This window comes from Purpureocillium lilacinum (genome assembly GCF_023168085.1).
Source record: "Purpureocillium lilacinum CBS 284.36 DNA, scaffold_8, whole genome shotgun sequence".
In the NCBI taxonomy this organism is placed as follows: Eukaryota; Fungi; Ascomycota; class Sordariomycetes; order Hypocreales; family Ophiocordycipitaceae; genus Purpureocillium; species Purpureocillium lilacinum.
This window is the reverse complement of record NW_027072118.1, coordinates 2,886,164-2,903,274: the sequence shown is the minus strand read 5'-3', so window position 1 is coordinate 2,903,274 and position 17,111 is coordinate 2,886,164. Positions and strand designations below refer to the sequence as shown.

The window sequence follows — 17,111 nt, the reverse complement described above, 5'->3', positions numbered from 1 at the left end:
ATGATATTCACAATAGATGGTGCAATAGCAAACCCTGGGTGCCATCATCAATCATCTGCCCGTTGCGGTGTTAGGCTGACCACAAGGTTGTCGACGCGTTTAGGACGATCACCGGCGAGACTTTTGATGCGTACTGCGACGGCGGCTGTTCCGCGCTGCTGCGCATATTACCGCTGCAAAAGACGACGGCATCCGCCTCGGCATCGCGTGGTCAACCAATGGGCAGCAAATACCACGTCGCGTGTCAGAACGTACAGCCGCCGTGATGACAAGGGCGCGGATCTTGTGAAGAGTTTTTCGGCATTGTTTAGCATCAGTCGACTCGTTTCGAAGAGATTCATGTCGAGTGCTGAAGCAACCTAGGTGACGAATGGTGTAAAAGTCGACAATCTTGAGGACCCAGTGGCATCTCCAGTATGACGTCGGGGAGCCCACATCAAGGTACCCACGCGCGGCATTTTGGCTGCTCGGGGCTGACGACGTGGTGCGAGCGCATTGACCGCTATCATCGAACGGCAGATGGACGCCGAAGCTTGTGTCTTTGCGTGAAACGACGGGTAAGGGATAGGGTCGCAAGACGAGGGCAGTCTACTTCGTGAAAGATGAGAGACGGCACGGGGCCACAGCCAAACAAAAATTGGCATCGCCATGGTGTTGCGGTGGTTGATTGGTTTGAAAGGCTGCCAGGCCTCGGTCGCCCTTGTCCGATGGAAGCATCCCGTCGTTGCCCCGCCGTGGCCGACTGGTCCCTGCCGAAAGCCCGCTTTTTTTTTTTGGTTGGAGCCCCTCCATCGCCTGGACGAAGGTCCCACGGTGACGCTTCTGCAACCTGCAACCTCATCGCTCTCTTTAAACGCAGAGGTGCTTTCTCTCCTTACAGCCCTCGCTCAGCAAAACACGCAATAGATCTCAATCGCAATCATGGAGTTCGATACCAAGACACGTACGCGCTTCTGAGCACAATGCCTGTCGTCTCGCTGACATCGTCATATGGCAGCCAAATCAGTCACCAGCGACCCCACGTCCTTTGCAAGCGACTCGGTCCGCCAGCGATGGCCCGTTATTTTGGTAAGATACCAGAGACTTCTCTCGTAATATGCCGGCATCTGTCGCTAACTGGAGCAGACTGGTGCCGTTGACGACGTCTATCGCGCCATCTCCAAGACGGACGACCCCGAGAAGCAAACCGAGGGCAAGAAGATTGTCGAGCAGCTCGGCGCTCTCAAGTACGAGGTTCAGCATGACCGCAAGCTCTCGTACGTTGCCTGATGTTCCGATACCCAGCCGACATCACTGACCGCAACGGCGAACAGTCCCATCGAAGTCGACGATGGCTACCCCGAGGAGATTGCCGCATACAACAAGGAGATCCAGGACCTCGGAAATCCCAGCTGGCTGGACGTCCCTTGGCTTTTCTCGGAGTGCTACATGTATAGGCGCATCAGCACATTCTTCACGCTCACCAAGCACTGGAAGAACTACGACATCTTTGCTCGGCAAAAGATTGACACTTTCCGCACGTCACGCAACGCAGTGCTGGAGCTGGCCTCGCGCTACAAGGAACTGATTGAGCAGATCCAGGCCAACAAGAATTCCACACACGATGAGGAGGCTGAGAAGCTCCTTTTTACGGAGTTTTTCGAGATCTGTCTGTGGGGCAACGCCACAGACTTGTCCCTTCTCACCAACCTCACGTACGAGGACATCCAGAAGTTGCAGGGCAGCGCGGCTCGTAAGGCCGCCGAGAAGAACATTCTTATCAATGACCTGCCGGCATCGTATGAGATCCTCAAAAAGGCTCGTGCCGAAGGCCGGAAGGAACGCCGCGTCGACTTTGTCCTTGACAACGCCGGCTTCGAGCTCTACGTCGACCTCGTCCTCGCTGGCTTCCTACTCGCGTCAGGACTGGCCACACAGATTGTCCTGCGACCCAAGTCAATGCCGTGGTTCGTCTCGGACGTCTTGCCAGGCGACTTCTCGGCTCTCCTGAACGCCATTTCCCAGCCCAAGGTATTCTTCGAGACACAATCCGAGGACGAAAAGCTTCAGGGCAAGGTCCCTGAGCCCCTGTCGGAGAAGGAGGCCGAAGACCTCTCCTTCGTCTTCCAAGACTGGGCGACCCGACACGCCGAGGGCCAGCTGGTCATGCGTCCCAACCGATATTGGACTGCCGGTGGCAGCTTCTGGCGGCTTCCCCACGAGGCACCCGAGCTGCATGACGATCTCAAGGGGGCCGAGCTTGTCATCTTCAAGGGAGACCTCAACTATCGCAAGCTTACAGGCGATGTGAGTACACGAGAGAAAGAACACTAAAAGTGCGGCTCCTAACCAAGTACAGGCTCACTGGGACCCCACCACACGGTTCCAACAAGCGCTTGGACCCATGGGCAAGGGCTCAAGCGTCAATGTCCTGTCTTTGCGCACCTGCAAGGCCGATGTTGTTGTTGGCCTGCCCGCGGGCAAGGATGAGGAGCTCAGGAAGACTGAGGGTGGTGGCGGCGACACCGGCGCCAGGCGATGGGCATGGCACGGAAAGTGGGCCGTGGTCTGCCTTTCCCAGGGCGAATAGATATCATGATGCGGATGACCTGACTGCCTTGGCATTTAACGATAGACTATAGAACTCGAATTGAACACCGCAATTAAAAGTGAACAGATAGCATCAACACTCACGCTGCCTGCATGACGAAATGGCGGCAGCGTAGACCGTTGTCAGCCTGAGGCGTCCAAGCCTGCACTCAGGCGTAGGGATGTAACAGCCTGGCATCCATCCATTCAATGTTGTCGTCGCAGCACGGCGCGTCGCGAAAGATCCAGTCACGATAAACATGACAGGAATGAAAGCGACAAGGGTCACGATAGACACGAGGGTCACGGGGGTTACCACTTGCACAGTGACCATGAGAGCCGGACACTGATCGGAGTTGCGTAGAAGAGCGGGAGCCACGACAGGGGCCAGGGCTCTGCCATCACAATCGGTCGGTGATTCACCATTTCTTTCGCGTATCGTGGAGCGCTGCCGGCGGTGAGAGAGAAAGATTGTGTGTTGCCTGAATTCCGGTCGACCCCTGTCATAACTGCACATTGACTGTACATTTTGTTCTCTCTTCTCGCGTGTGGCTGGGACAGCTCCCAGCACCAAGGTTACACTTACACTCCCCTTCGCCTCCTTATCCACCCCCTAGTACTATTTTACGCATCCTGCCTCCTTCGTTTTCCTCCTTTCCGTCCATGTCCATTCTCAGTTCCCTTCTCGATCAGCCAGTTCAGTCACACCGTCCCATCTGCAACACAGCAACGCTAGACCCCAAGGTGCACTTGAGAGAGGTCCCTGGGCTGTCTCCAAGGCTGTTTGGATTCACGCAGGCCTTCGGATGGCTCATCGCAGCGACTCGGCTTCCTTAGCCGAGACGCCAGATCCCGACACGCGGCACATTCATCCGGTCTCTGATGTCGTGCCCCATGGCATGCTAGAGGACCAGGCAGCAAGGGTGACTGCGAAGGAGACTGCAGTACGAAAGGGACTCGAAGTGTTGCGCAAGATTGCTTCACAAGATTTGCCAATGGGGTCAGCGAGCAACTCAACCGAGCTCGACTTCACATCTTGGAAAGCCCTAGTTGGTGAGTGTGTTCCATGCCAACGCACGCCACAAACCCGGAAGATCTATCAATCCTGTCTCCGGTTCCTTTCGTTCCTTTCGTTCCTTTCGTTCCTTTCGTTCCTTTCGTTCCTTTCGTTCCTTTCGTTCCTTTCGTTCCTTTCGTCCCCCCCGTTCCTCGCGTTCCTCGCTATCGCACCCTCTCCCATGATGGCCAAATACAGAGAGTCTAACTGCGACAGCCACTCTCGAGACGGATTGGAAGTCGTTTCGCTATCGTGTCGGCACAGGTGGCGACACTGGGACGGGCAAGTCGAGTCTCATCAATGCACTCATCAACCCGGCTATGGACGTGATCCCGACGAGCCAGAATGGCGCATGTACTGCAGCCGTCTGCAGCTTTGAGTACCCCAAGGACGGAAACCGAGCCAAGTATTCCGCTACCATATCGCTCAAATCGAAGAAAACAGTTGATGATGAGATCGCTGCCTTCTTCAAGGAATACATGGAGTTCGAGGATAGAGCAAAACTGGAAGGAGAGGACACGGTCACAAGAGGCGAAAGGGAGAAATACCTCCTGCAGCTTCGAGTGATCAGTAGCTGGTCTGGCGTGGCTGAGGGGACACTTCTCGAGTACGCGCGCAACAACGTCGCCTCGGACGTCAGCAAGCGATGCCCGGACCGCGATCAGGTCTTCAACCTTGCCAATCCTTCAAAGGGCGCCGAGATTTGGATCGCAAGTGACACGCCTCAAGAGTTCCTGCTTGCAGTCAAGCCCTACGTTGGAAGCGCCGGCTCCCAGAACCACGTGCGATGGCCCCTCGTTGAGAGGGTTAGGGTCTTTATCAGGGCGGAACTGCTGGAAAACGGCGGTATTGTTCTGATGGACCTACCTGGTGAGGCAGACTCGCTCGAGTCGCGTTCTCAAGTCGCAAAGAACGCCTACCAATCACTTGACCAGTTGCTGGTGGTCACCCCGGGCGATCGTGCGCTTGACAACCGCACGGCCATGGAGCTCATTCGCGACGACCAGATCCTGGACATGGAAACGCAATGCAAGATCAGCAACCATAGTATCGGGATTGCCGTTACTAAGATTGACCAGATGAATTGGCAGACCTTCCTCAAGTCGGAATGGCCAGACAAGGAAGTTCCTGCTGAGCTCGCGGCAGCATCTGAAAAGTTTGACACAGTGCAGCGCAGTATTTCTGAGACTGAGGGCAAAATCAAGCACTTCAAGGACGTTTGGCAGACGGACACAGACTCCGGGAGCCCAGCTGAGCTCTCTACTGCAAAACGGCAGCTCCGGAAGCTCAAGAAGGAGAGCAATGAACTGCAAGTCAACTGTCATCGCCAGTGCATCGAAGCTCGAAGCCAACACACCAAGCAAGCCTTTCAACGGTATTTTGATGACGTGCGAAATCAAGCTCGTTCAAAGACGGATCCAAAGGTAGTCACTGACTTGCACGTGTTCCCGGTCAGCAGCCTCGCGCAACAAGACCTCGCCAAAGACTCGCCCCGTGGACCATTCCCTGACGTCCAGTCAACTGGTTTCGAAGCCCTCAGGGAGTGGATAATTCAGGGTTCGCTACCGAAGAGGGAGGCCCATGCGGACGCGATTCTTCAACGGTGCCACGTCCTCCTCGATGCTGTGGAAGGTTGGGCAGGCTACGAGAGACAGAGAGTTGCAAGGCTAGATGAGTCGCACCTGGGTGCAATCTCCAAGGAGTTGACCAAGGAGCAGAGACAGCTAAGAAGCGTGAGTCCCTGATCAATTCTTGGCGTGCTTCTCGCGGAGTACATGAAACTTGCTTACAGATATATGCGACGAAGCAACTTGAAAAGACCACGAAAAAATTCAACAAAGCGACGAAACAATACCAGCGGGCCCGAAAACTGTTTAACGCTGGCAATATCATGTCCTTGAACCAGAAGTTCGTCAAGCTGGTTGAGAACTTCCAGAAGAGCGCTACCGGTGAGCTGCTTCACTGGGCGAGCTTCGCAGCATGTATCAGGAGAAAAGGAGGGGCGTACACGACGTATACAAAGCCGCGCAGGACCCATTGCTGGCAAGGTAGACTGTAAGTTTGCAAACGCGTCCATGTGTGAGTTTAACTGACCAGTGTGGCCTGACCTGCAGACACGCGTTCTTTTGGGCTCCCTTTGCTTTGCAATGGGGCCAATCGTTTGGTCCATCGCTTCAGGACCGGGTCAATCTTCTCGAGGCCAATGTTCAGGCTGAGGTGTCTCGCCATATCTTCGCCGTGTCCCAGTCCAGCAAATTACCCGAAGTGTACAAGAGCCTGTTCCGAACTCGAGCCTACAAAGTTGAGAACCTGATGTGCGAGTATAAATCCTCTGTGAGAGCGAGCGTTTCGCAGTACGTGATGAAGGGTCGAGAGATCATGTCCTCGTCCCTAGATGAGCTTGACAATGACTTTGCGCCTGCATACAGCAAGGCACAGGACGTTAAAGGTGTGTGATTAAGGCACAAATTCTCTCATGCTGCTAACTGAGCCAAATAGGCAAGGGGAAGATGGAGGGACAGGCACAAGCGATGCGAACTCATGCGGAACGAAGCAGGCAGAGCAATGTGTTTACTGACCGGACCAAACAGATCGATAAGGAGGTCAACAAGGCGAGACGGGCACTGGCTGAAGAGCTAACACTCCATGCGACAACCCTGATCAAAGGGATTGAAGAGTTTGAACACAACTTGGCTCGGGACGTATGCTTTGTGGGGACGGAACAGTCCGAGAAGGCCAAGTGCGACACGGGTCTCAAGAACATCATACAAAACGAACTGAGCGCCTGGAGGCTATTTTGGACACCCCTGAAAGCGAGACTGCCGGAGTCGGACCCGCCCGAAGAAGATGAAGATGGTCTGGAGGACTGCGAGAACGAGACGAAGACCAAAGACAAACTGAACCATGTCGACCACCAGTCTTCCATACAACAGATTCCCGTCAGGAGCGCTGTACCAAGAAAGCGAGCGTCCAAGACGGCCGGCAGCGGGCCGAAGAAGGCGGCCAAGAGGACAGCTGATGATGGAGTCAGAGGAGTCGTTCTCGGAAAGGGCCAAGACCAGGAGTGACTGACGAAGGGCGGCGGGAGGAGGAAGAATCGGGAGGAGAAGAATTACGGCACTTTAGGAGGACCATTTGTACCAGTCGCGCTATAGAGTATGAACATGAGATTCGAATATTGGCCTGTGGAAGGGTGCCTTCCGGGTATGTTACGATCGAAGTTCGGAGCTGGTCAAAGGAGGCCAACTCGTCCAATACATACCACCTCATGGGCGCTCGATGGGCGACACCCAGAAAAGGCCGGCAACCGTGGTCTTCTAGACAAAACTGCTATGGACGGCTCCCATTCACCCACAGCCATGCCACTACTCTTACAGACGCCGGTTCAATGAATAATCTCTTTCAAATCGATGACATTAGTCGCGGTTCATGAGGGCTCAGAGTCTAAGCATCTGATGGTCCCGCAGCGGGAGGGCTCCTGATCATGTAGGCTTCAACCTCCTTGACGCCTCTGAACTTCGCGCCGAGTCCCCGAGAGTCCCAAATACCGAGCCCCTGCTCGTGTCTCTCTATCTCGTCCGCCCAGTAGCCGTTGTCGATTGTCCATTGACCGAGGACGTCGAAGCCGCAGCTCAAGTACAGGCCGCGCGCCTCGGCCGATGCGACAATGAGGGTCGGTACACGCTCGGCATCGGACCGTGCCGTGACTTGTCGCAGTAGCATGCGGCCGACACCCTGACGTTGGTGCCGAGGATCAACCATGACATGATATATATCTAACACGGTTTCAGCATGGTGGTGTCATTGGCCGTAGCACAACCGAGGCTTACAGAAGTGACGCTGTCCAGCAACTGCCTCTTCGTAGCAGGCGTCCATTTCCTTTTCCCTCTCGCTGAACTTCTCCCAGATCGGCTCAATGTGCTCTTTTCGCGCGAAGAGCGACGGCTGTGAGGGAGCGGCATCAATCTTCTCCTCCGCGGCGTCTTCGATTCGGCTTCGGACCACACCATATCTGATGAATCCAACTAAATCCGGGCCATTGGGCGTATTCTCTTCCGCCACTAAGAATGTGAAGCTTGGTTCCGCAAAGGCGCGTCGTGTTGATTCGGGCACAATCTCGCGCGGAGGCTTCTTGAAGAACGCGGCATAGAAATCGTGATACGCACCCAAGGCGTCGTAGTGAATTCGAGAAACGGCGTCCAGGTCTGCCGCCGTGGCAGATCGTATCTTGATGGCAGCCATGCCGTGTCGTATCTACGCAGTTGGCAGTTGGCAGCAAGTCTCACGACCACAGAGCGCGACCGGGCACTTTATGTCAGACTTTGGTAGCGCCGACGGGTGGAGTCACACCTCAAGCGCAATCGCCGACTGACTCACTAGCCGAACTCGTCAACGCAGCATTGAATATCATTTTCATCCCAACTTTTATCTCGCGCATATTCGGCGCTGTCGCAAACCAAGTCTATCCGTGCATAAGCCGTCATGAATGCATGAACCCGCATCTATAAGGGTATCGCGGCATGCCGATGCCTAATGCGGCTCGTCGCTGTCATTCCCGATGACTGCCGCCGCCAATTCCATGTGGCCGCCCCTTTATGCGTGCCATGCTCTATCCCACGTATTCAATCAAGCTGCCCATCCTTACACGGCTCCGGCCGAGATCATCTTCTTCCTCAGGTAGTTCTTGTACTCGCCGATAGAGCCGTCCCAGGTCTGGATCGTCTGGTTCTCGCAGACAAGAATCTGCTTGGCAATCTTGTCGAGCAGCCTATCTCACAGTCAGTTTTCACTCACTCTCGGGCTAGAGGGGAGCGCTTCACGAACCTGAAGTCGTGGGACACGACGACGACACCTCCGCTAAAGGCATTGATGGCATCCGCCAGACTGTCAATCGTGGGAATGTCCAGGCCGTTGGTCGGCTCGTCGAGCAGCAGCATGTTGGGGCCGTCAATGGCCAGCAGGGCGAAGACGATGCGGCTCTTCTGGCCCTCGGACAGAGTGCCCATGAGGGCGGTCTGGGCTTCGCCAGTGAGGCCGTAGCGGCCCAGCTGCTGGCGCCAGTATTGGTAGTCTTGCGACTTTTCCTTGTACTTGTCGCGAACAAAGTCGAGGGCGGACTTGGTGAGGTCCAGCTGCTCGGCGCTGTGCTGCGAGTACAGGCCTAGCTTAAGGTGAGTGTGGCGAGTGACGGAGCCGCCGGTGGGCGACAACTTGCCCGTCATGAGGCGCAGCAGCGTCGACTTGCCGACACCGTTGGGGCCGACGAGAGCCGTCCGCGAGTCCATGTCGAAGCCGAGCTCGAGGTTGCGGTACAGGTCGTCCTCGGGCTTGCCAGAGTAGGAGAAGGTGACATCGTCGAATGACAGGACGGGCGGCGGCAGCTTCTCCACGTCGGCGAAACGGAAGGTGAAGACCCTGTCGGGAACAACGGGCTGGATGAAGCCGTCGGCCTCCATCTTGTCCAGAATCTTCTGGCGCGACTTGGCCTGTCGCACCAGGTTGGCGTAGGTACCGGCGCTGGCGATGAACTTCTTGATGTGGGCAATTTCTTCTTGCTGCTTGGTGTAGGCCTTCATCTGGTTCGTCTCGTTCTCAGAGCGCGTCTTGTTGTACGAGTCGTAATTACCACCGTAGTACTGGAGCTGCTTCTGACGCATGTCAATCATGTTGGAGCAGACGCCGTTGAGGAAGTCCATGGAGTGGGAGACCAGGACCAGGGTGCGCTCCCACTTCTTGAGGTACTCCTCGAGCCACACGCAGGCCTCAAGATCCAAGTGAGCGGTGGGGTCGTCGAGCAGCAGCAGCGACGGCTTCACGAAGAGGGCCTTGGCGAGGGCGACTCGCATCCTCCAGCCACCAGACATGTCCTTGGTCTTTTTGTGGATCGTCTTCTTGTTGAAGCCGAGACCCGTCAGGATGAGGGATGCGCGAGTGGCAAAGGTCGAGGGGTCCATCTTGTCCATGTGCTGCAGAACTGTCAACAGGGGTTCGGGTCTATACTGAAATGGCACTACTCACGTCGTAGAGGTCGATGAGGACGGGGCTCTCGGGGCCCTCCTCCTCAAGCATGCGCTCGGCGAGCTTATCGAGACGTTCCATCTCGTTCTCAGCCTCCTTGACGACCCATTCCAGGGCACCGAGCTCCGACGGGGGGGCGCCCTCGTTGAGCAGGTAGATGTCGACGTGCTCGGGGATGGGGTACTCGCGGGCGGCGATGGCCTTGAGCAGCGTACTCTTGCCGCAACCGTTCTCACCGAGCAGACCGTAGCGGCGGCCAAAGGACAGCTCGAGCGTCGAGTCGGTGATGAGAACGCGGCCGTGGAAGACGAGACTGGTGCTAGTGATCTTGACGTCCTTGCTGGACTGCGTGGAGGCCAGGACGCCGGTGGTGACGCGATCCGAGATGCCGTGCTGGTCCATCTGGTCGGCGAGGCGCTTCACCTCGTCGAGCTTGTCGCCTGAGGTGGCCGGGGCGTCATCCTCGACGGGGTTGCCGTGGGCATCGAGCTGGGGTTCATCCTTCTTGCCCTTGGCCGCCTTGCCTGACTTCTTGTCGAGCTTGCCCTCGGCAGCCTTCTTGGCGAGTCTCTTCTCCTTGGAGGCGGACGGCATTGTGGCGGTCTGAGAGGATAAGGAGGGAGGGGACGGGGACTGGAAGCGTGCGCGGGTGCGGGACCTTTAGGTGCGACCGATGCAGAGTACGGGTGATGCGTGCTCAGTCCAGGTTTCGAGGCTTGATCCAAAGGGCAGACGCAGGCAGGGCAACGACAAAGGACGGCCCCGAAAGATGGTGATGAAGGCTGAGACTGACGGCCATGGGCTTGTCGAGGCGGGGTGGTTTTTTGTTGGTGGGGCGCCGTATCAAAATTTTGGCCGATAAGATTGGCCCCATGTCAGGCATCAAACTAAGGCATGGACCGGCCAGTCAGGGCACGGCCAAAGCCCAGAGGCGATAATCGCCACCGTCGGCTGCACCGAGTTGAGTCAGCGGTCAAGCCAGTCGTCACAAGAGTGCTGCGCCCGTCAAAGCATGTTCGGACGCATGTAGTGTAATTGGTGCACCGGCAGCCTCATTGCGGGAGTAGAGTGCACGCGCAGTGCTGCTCGGCACGCAGGAACAGTTCTCTCGTGGACTTGATTGCCGCCTGGCGGACGCGCAAATGCTGTGACCCGTTTGACGTCATGGCTGCATTCTGCTTGTGTTTTGAAATCTCTGCGAGCGCAGCCGCCTACCCTATACCGCAACACAATGAGGTCTAAGCAACTAACATGTACACGTGGTATCCCTATTGCCTAGCTCTCCCATAGCTCCCTCCTGCCCGCTTTCGCGAGCAGTAAGCGATGACGGTGGAAGGAGCGGAGTTGTGTCGTGAGTCGTCTTGTTGCGTGGCATAACACAGCCAGGCTGTCCGTTTTCGTACGTCTCTGCCACCCGCTGAAAGCCTCATCGAGTATTTGGTCTTGTAGTCGCAAAGTACTTGTTTACAAACACTTCCGTCGGTACAAGCTGTGGCTGGGCTTCTCCTAGCCGTCGCCTCTCCAGCTCGCCCTCGTCTGGCACGTAGTCGGGATACGGCAGCGCGATCGAGGGCCACGTCTCCGTGGGAAAAGACCCTGGATCGCCCGTCGTGCCGAAAGCCATCGCCTGTGGGCTTGTGTTCTCCGAGGGAGCGCCTGAAGGACTCGACCTCGCCGTGGGAGGCGTGCCGCCCGAAGACATGGTAGAATAGTCGCTCCTGTCAAGTTGCTCAAACCCGCGCGTTACGCGCCTTGACCAGTCGTCTCGGCTCTGTTGCAGCAACGACAGGCAAGTTTGCACGATGTAAAGTACGCAGGTCTAGCTGATGTTGTCAGCACTGCACAAGAAGCCTTTCTGGGCTGTTTCGATGTGGTGCTCACTTCGGAGTGCTTGTCATCACGACGCCCAGCTCCCGTGTACTGCTTACGGTTCTCATGCTGCTGCAGATGTGCTCCGGCGTGGGGAGGATCGAGCGCTGTAGCTGCCGTTGATATAAGCAGTTGGGAGACCGAATGCTGATGCCTGGGCGGCGAACGCCCGTATTTGCATTGGCTGCCCACAGGGGTGGTTGTGGGTGCGACGTCTGATGGGAGGCACCAGGCAGCCACATAAGAGACCCGTGCAAGCCCGTCGGTGTCACCGCCATCGCCAATGCCAGACGAAAGAGTATAGCTACATCCCTTCCCGCTTGGCCCTGGATTCCACGATTCACCGAAGGGTCTGAGACGGAATGTTCATTACCATGCTACTCTGGGTGCAATCGGGTAACCTAACACATCCATCATGCGGCCTATGAGGACGTCTCTCGGTCAAGGCCGTCGTACTTTGTTGACGTCGAAAGTTCCGTGTCCCTCCGCCCAGAAACACCGGGGCCCGCCGCGGCGCGCAGCTCAAATCGTTCCTCTGCCAATCTGCTAGGATCATTTTTGGAGCCGGGCTCTGACTCGAGAGCCATCTTGAGGCCATCCTTGGTCTTGGAGTCAGCAAAGCCGCCGGATTTTAGATTCTTCCCGTGCGGCCCGCCGGAATCTCCAATATATTGGCTGGAGACGTAGCTGGGCGCCGTGCCTCCGTTCTCGCCGGCGGGGGCGGTCTCAGGTGGTCCCGACCTCGCGCCGGAGCGGGTGGTGCCAGAAGATGTGCTGTCGGGCTGGCCGTGCCGGTTTTCGCTGAACTCTCCGCCTCCCTTGAACGACTCGGCAGCCAACGACCCAGGCGCGACGTAGCCGGCGCCTTCCTCAGTCACGGGCGCATTCCGACCCAAGTCAACCTACATTGTTAGTCTGCGACCGCCTTTAAGTTCAGCAGAGCGTACCTTGGTGCCGACGCTGGGACCCTTGCGATTCTGGTTTGTAGACATGGTGGTTGTGTCCTTGTATGGTAGATGTGTTCAACTATACGCTGAGGCAACAAAGTCGACTCTGGTCCGGCTTCTCTGGCACGACGACTGATATAGGTTGACGGGCAGAACATGACATCATGGCGATGGTGCCTTGACAAGAGCCAACCATCCAGTCAGCTCGCAAAGCCACGTACGGCACTCGTGGGAGCCACCGAAGTCACTAGAATTACATCATGACGGATACTAGAACGGACTGCATGCACGGGGAATGTTTTTGCCTGTAGAGCCGATGCAAGCTTGACAACTGATCGGTAAGATCTCGATCTCACGGCCCTCGCGCCAGGAGGCTCGTAGCAAGATTTGGGCACTGAAACTCGACAGCCACCAGACGCCGACCGGCACATGTTGCCAAAGTGTGATGGGCCTCTTGGGCGCGCGCGTCGGTGCATGCTCATGACGCTACGCACGATCAGCCTACTTGATAGAGGGGGGCACTGGCCCCCAAGTTTGGCTTGAACTATTCTGCGTCCATTCCAACTCCCTTTGTGCTCGGCCGGCTTGGACTCTTGGCAAGGATTACCATGGTGCATGAGCCATAATGTGACGTCACAATGAGTTTGAGCATACCTCACTATTAGTCTCGGAGCATGTCGCGGAATCCCCTTGGCGTTGAAAGGTTGGTCTCACGGGCCCTGCTACTGATTGAGTACTCCGCACACATGTCATGGAAGGCGAAGCTGGCCAGAGCACAAGATGAGAGAGAGCGTGTTGCCATGCAAAATATCCGCCCGGCGGTATGCGACCGTGTGCCACGCCGCGTGCCCTGCCGCCCGCTGACCACCCACAGTGGATGGTACTGCACCCGGCCGCCGCCGAGGACGTATCATTCGCGATGGTCAAGGGCAGACGGCGGCGTGGCGAGCGGCAGCGCTGCGTTTGCACAGATGCGGTGTGTGACGCCTGCACAGCGCGCAGCCTGCCGCCTGATCGGGGCTGTGGGGGGCGAAGCCACGGGGCGGAGGTCACGGCGCCGGGACATACGGAGGCGCCTGAATGGTCGCCTGGCCGGCGTGTGCACGAGCCGCGATCAGCCTCGATGGGCGGAACGACACTCCGGCTTGAGCCTTGGCCAGGCTACTAAAAGAGATGCATCGCCGGCGAGAGGCGTGCCGCGCACGTAGCAGACAAACGCCCGAGATTTGAAACGACCTCGTCCCAGGCGAGACGCAATGACTCGACTCTACTATCACGACGGGCACTACCACCCAGAGAGCCGGCTGGGGGACAGACGGCGGGAGTCGCGGGACAGGCAGGGGCAGCCGGACGGCAACTTGTGGCACAAGACATACCAGATATGGGACCAGGTCCTCTACGGCGTCGGCAGCTTCTACTACAAGATCAGAGGCCGCTGAGTCGGGATCGTCGCACGCGCTTCGGTAGCCAGCCAGGCGTCACGACAATGGAACTCGCACGTGGCAACAAGCGGATTCTCACTAGGGAGGTGTAAAGGACCTCGTTGAGACGGGCGAGTGTCTCACCCAGAGGACACGGGGGAGCCGACAATGAGGAGCGGCCGACAGCCTCCTCTCCCTGCGCCCAGAACCAGCGCCACGAAGCGATGCGACGCAACGAGCGCAGAGCCAAGGCTTGCCTGGGCGAACACGAGATGACATGAAATTGGCGACAGGTGGTGCTGCGGCGGCTCCGCGCCGCAGTGGACGGTGAAGGACAGGGGACAGACAAGAGCCGATGGTCCAAGGGGGCTCGCTGTGACGCTTGCGAGTCCACCGGACTGACTGGACAACAGGCTACAGCAGGACGGCCTCTCGGAACAGACTGGGCGGAAGGATGGCGGCGAGAAGCACAGGTGGCGGACGGATTGGCAGAGGTCAAAATAAAGACTGGAGACGGATCAACATCGATCAGCCGGCGGACGATTCTGATGTGCTCGCGCGACTGCTGAAACGAGTGACGACGGGCCGAGTGGACCAGCAATGCTGAAACGACGCCCATTGATCCGTGACTGCCATGACATGGTCTGCGCGGCAATGGTGAGAGACGGGAGACAAGCAGCAACGGCCTCGGCGGCGGCGGCGGCGAGGTGGATGCGCGGTGGTCAACGTGGTGGGGAAGCAGCCCCTTTTCCCACCGCAACACCGCCATCTTGGTCGGAGCCTGCGCACTGTATCCGGGGGCCGGGGGACACCCGTGACTAGCACGAGGCGTCTGCGGCTGCGGGAGCCCCTGATAGCCCTCGTATTGACGCACCGTGCGAACCGGGATGGCGCGCGTACCAGACCACCGCTCGCGGCTGGCGAAGAGTGAGATGAAGTTCTGACGTGGGCGCGTGATTGGGCGGCTGCGGCTGGATCGTCCTGAACAAGCTTCATGGCCCCTGGGCAGCCCTGCTGCGCCCCCGTGGACAGGGGCTCAAGGGGCTCCAACCAAATTCGCTGCTGGCGGCGGCTCGCGCTAGGGGCTAGCGGGACCGAGCAGGCCGCTTGGCCATAACCACTTGACAGGCCCGTGCCACTCTTCTCCTCCCGTCTGGCCTGTCCCGTCCTCCTTTCCGACCGACAAACACACTCGCTTGGGAACAGAGCGCCGTCTTGCCCTTTCCCTTCCCCCATCTTCCTTTCTTCTTTGAATCTAATTGGGGTTCGCCTCGCCTTTCCGTCACTCATTCACGGTATTTTGTTCACTAGCGCTTTCTCCTCTCGCTCGACCTCCGCGTCGCCAACGGCTCGAAAACCCGCACTTTTACAAGGGACAGCCCGTCTCGCCATCCGCTCCGCACCGTCCATCGATTGTGCTTCATAACGCGCGCCATGGCGTTGACGAAGCTTTCGGTGTCGCTCCTCGCCCTCGCGGGGAGCGCCCTCGCCGAGCTGCAGCCCATCGAGATGAAGGGCTCCAAGCTCTTCTACAAGAACGGCACCCAGTTTTTCATGAAGGGCGTCGCCTACCAGCAGGACACGGCCGCCGCTGGCGCCACCAGCGACAAGACAACCAAGTACGTCGACCCGCTGTCCGACGAGACGGCCTGCAAGCGCGATGTGCCCCTGCTCAAGGAGCTCGGCACCAACACGATCCGCACGTACGCCATCAACCCCGACGCCGACCACTCGGCTTGCATGAAGCTGCTCGACGAGGCCGGCATCTACGTCATCTCGGACCTGAGCGAGCCCAGCCTGTCCATCAACCGCGACGACCCGCAGTGGAACGTCGCGCTCTTCACCCGCTACCAGAAGGTGGTTGACGAGATGGGCAAGTACTCCAACGTCATCGGCTTCTTCGCCGGCAACGAGGTCAGCAACAACAAGACCAACACGGGCGCCTCGGCCTTTGTCAAGGCTGCCGTCCGCGACACCAAGGCCTACATCAAGAACAAGAAGAACTCGCGCTGGATGGGCGTGGGCTACGCCGCCAACGACGATAAGGATATCCGCGTCGAGATTGCCGACTACTTCAACTGCGGCAAGGCCGAGGACTCGATCGACTACTGGGGCTACAACATTTACTCGTGGTGCGGTCAGAGCGACATGCAAAAGTCGGGCTATAGCGAGCAGGCCAAGTTTTTCCAGGACTACTCGGTCCCCGTCTTCTTCGCCGAGTACGGCTGCAACCTGCCCGACGGCGCCGCCAACCGTATCTTCCAGGAGACTGGTGCTCTGTACAAGGACGAGATGACCAAGGTCTTTTCCGGCGGCATCGTCTACATGTACTTCCAAGAGGCCAACGACTATGGTGAGAATCCCAGAGAATCACGAGATGACCCGGGAACCCGCGCTAACGTCCGATAGGTCTGGTCGAGGTCAAGAACGGCAAGGCTACCAAGCAAAAGGACTTCAACAAGCTCAAGGACCAGGTGGCCAAGGCCGACCCCAAGGGCGTCGACAAGGACCAGTACAACCCGACGGCCAAGCCCGCCAAGTGCCCTGACCTGTCCAACACGTGGAGGGCCAACTCTGAGCTGCCTCCCACACCCGACAAGTCGCTCTGCGACTGCATGAGCAAGTCGCGCTCCTGCGTCTCGGCCAAGGACCTGGACCCCAAGAAGTACGGCGCCATGTTCGGCTTCATTTGCGGCGCCGACGCGTCCATCTGCTCGGCCATCCAGGGCAACGCCACCACGGGAGTCTACGGCGCCTACAGCATGTGCTCCGACGCCGACAAGCTCAACTACGTCCTCGACGCCTACTACTCCAAGCTGAACAAGGCCAAGGACGCCTGCGACTTCAAGGGCCAGGCAACCACCCAGAGCCCCAGCAAGGACTCGTCTTGCGACTCCAAGCTGGCCACGGCCAGCGACATCAACAAGAAGGTCGCCACGGCGACCGCTCCCGTCGGCGGCGGCGGCGCCTCGGCCACGTCCTCTGACAGCGCCGCCGGCCCCACCACCCCCATGGGCCCCTTCTTCTCCGTTGGCGACTTCGCCATCGGCGCCTACATGCTCGTCGCCGGCCTCGTCGGCGCGGGCATGGTTGCGTTGTAAGTGGGCGGTGGACGCTCTGTAGAAAGGGTTTGCGACATGTACATTTTGCGCTGTCGATATTGGTGGTCGGTTGTTTTAGGTTTCTTGTATCACGCATTGCGGGTGTTGCCTATACGATTAGACAGGACCG

At 58.0% G+C, this 17,111-nt stretch overlaps 6 protein-coding genes across 6 annotated transcripts; 3 read left to right on the top strand and 3 right to left on the bottom strand.

Annotated features, from left to right (window-relative positions):
- Positions 1-921: 921 nt before the first annotated feature.
- PLICBS_010610 (uncharacterized protein) lies at positions 922-2,569 on the top strand (the record flags this gene model as incomplete). The annotated part of the gene is made up of 5 exons (XM_018326258.2): positions 922-943; positions 998-1,068; positions 1,126-1,256; positions 1,314-2,286; positions 2,339-2,569. 5 exons carry the CDS (start codon positions 922-924, stop codon positions 2,567-2,569), a joined length of 1,428 nt encoding a protein of 475 aa, XP_018174575.2.
- A 994-nt stretch (positions 2,570-3,563) lies between these two features.
- Positions 3,564-6,693, top strand: PLICBS_010609 (uncharacterized protein; the record flags this gene model as incomplete). The annotated part of the gene is made up of 5 exons (XM_065601962.1): positions 3,564-3,621; positions 3,842-5,358; positions 5,418-5,680; positions 5,740-6,074; positions 6,125-6,693. 5 exons carry the CDS (start codon positions 3,564-3,566, stop codon positions 6,691-6,693), a joined length of 2,742 nt encoding a protein of 913 aa, XP_065458034.1.
- A 376-nt stretch (positions 6,694-7,069) lies between these two features.
- On the bottom strand, positions 7,070-7,867 carry PLICBS_010608 (uncharacterized protein; the record flags this gene model as incomplete). The annotated part of the gene is made up of 2 exons (XM_018326260.2): positions 7,070-7,401; positions 7,456-7,867. 2 exons carry the CDS (start codon positions 7,865-7,867, stop codon positions 7,070-7,072), a joined length of 744 nt encoding a protein of 247 aa, XP_018174577.2.
- Positions 7,868-8,266: 399 nt separating this feature from the next.
- Positions 8,267-10,237, bottom strand: PLICBS_010607 (ABC transporter ATP-binding protein arb1; the record flags this gene model as incomplete). The annotated part of the gene is made up of 3 exons (XM_018326261.2): positions 8,267-8,393; positions 8,450-9,591; positions 9,644-10,237. 3 exons carry the CDS (start codon positions 10,235-10,237, stop codon positions 8,267-8,269), a joined length of 1,863 nt encoding a protein of 620 aa, XP_018174578.1.
- Positions 10,238-11,934: 1,697 nt separating this feature from the next.
- PLICBS_010606 (uncharacterized protein) lies at positions 11,935-12,504 on the bottom strand (the record flags this gene model as incomplete). The annotated part of the gene is made up of 2 exons (XM_018326262.2): positions 11,935-12,414; positions 12,460-12,504. 2 exons carry the CDS (start codon positions 12,502-12,504, stop codon positions 11,935-11,937), a joined length of 525 nt encoding a protein of 174 aa, XP_018174579.2.
- Positions 12,505-15,314: 2,810 nt separating this feature from the next.
- PLICBS_010605 (1,3-beta-glucanosyltransferase gas1) lies at positions 15,315-16,981 on the top strand (the record flags this gene model as incomplete). Its single annotated transcript, XM_065601961.1, has 2 exons — positions 15,315-16,233; positions 16,290-16,981. The coding sequence occupies 2 exons, from the start codon at positions 15,315-15,317 to the stop codon at positions 16,979-16,981; spliced, it is 1,611 nt and encodes a 536-aa protein (XP_065458033.1).
- Positions 16,982-17,111: the final 130 nt, after the last annotated feature.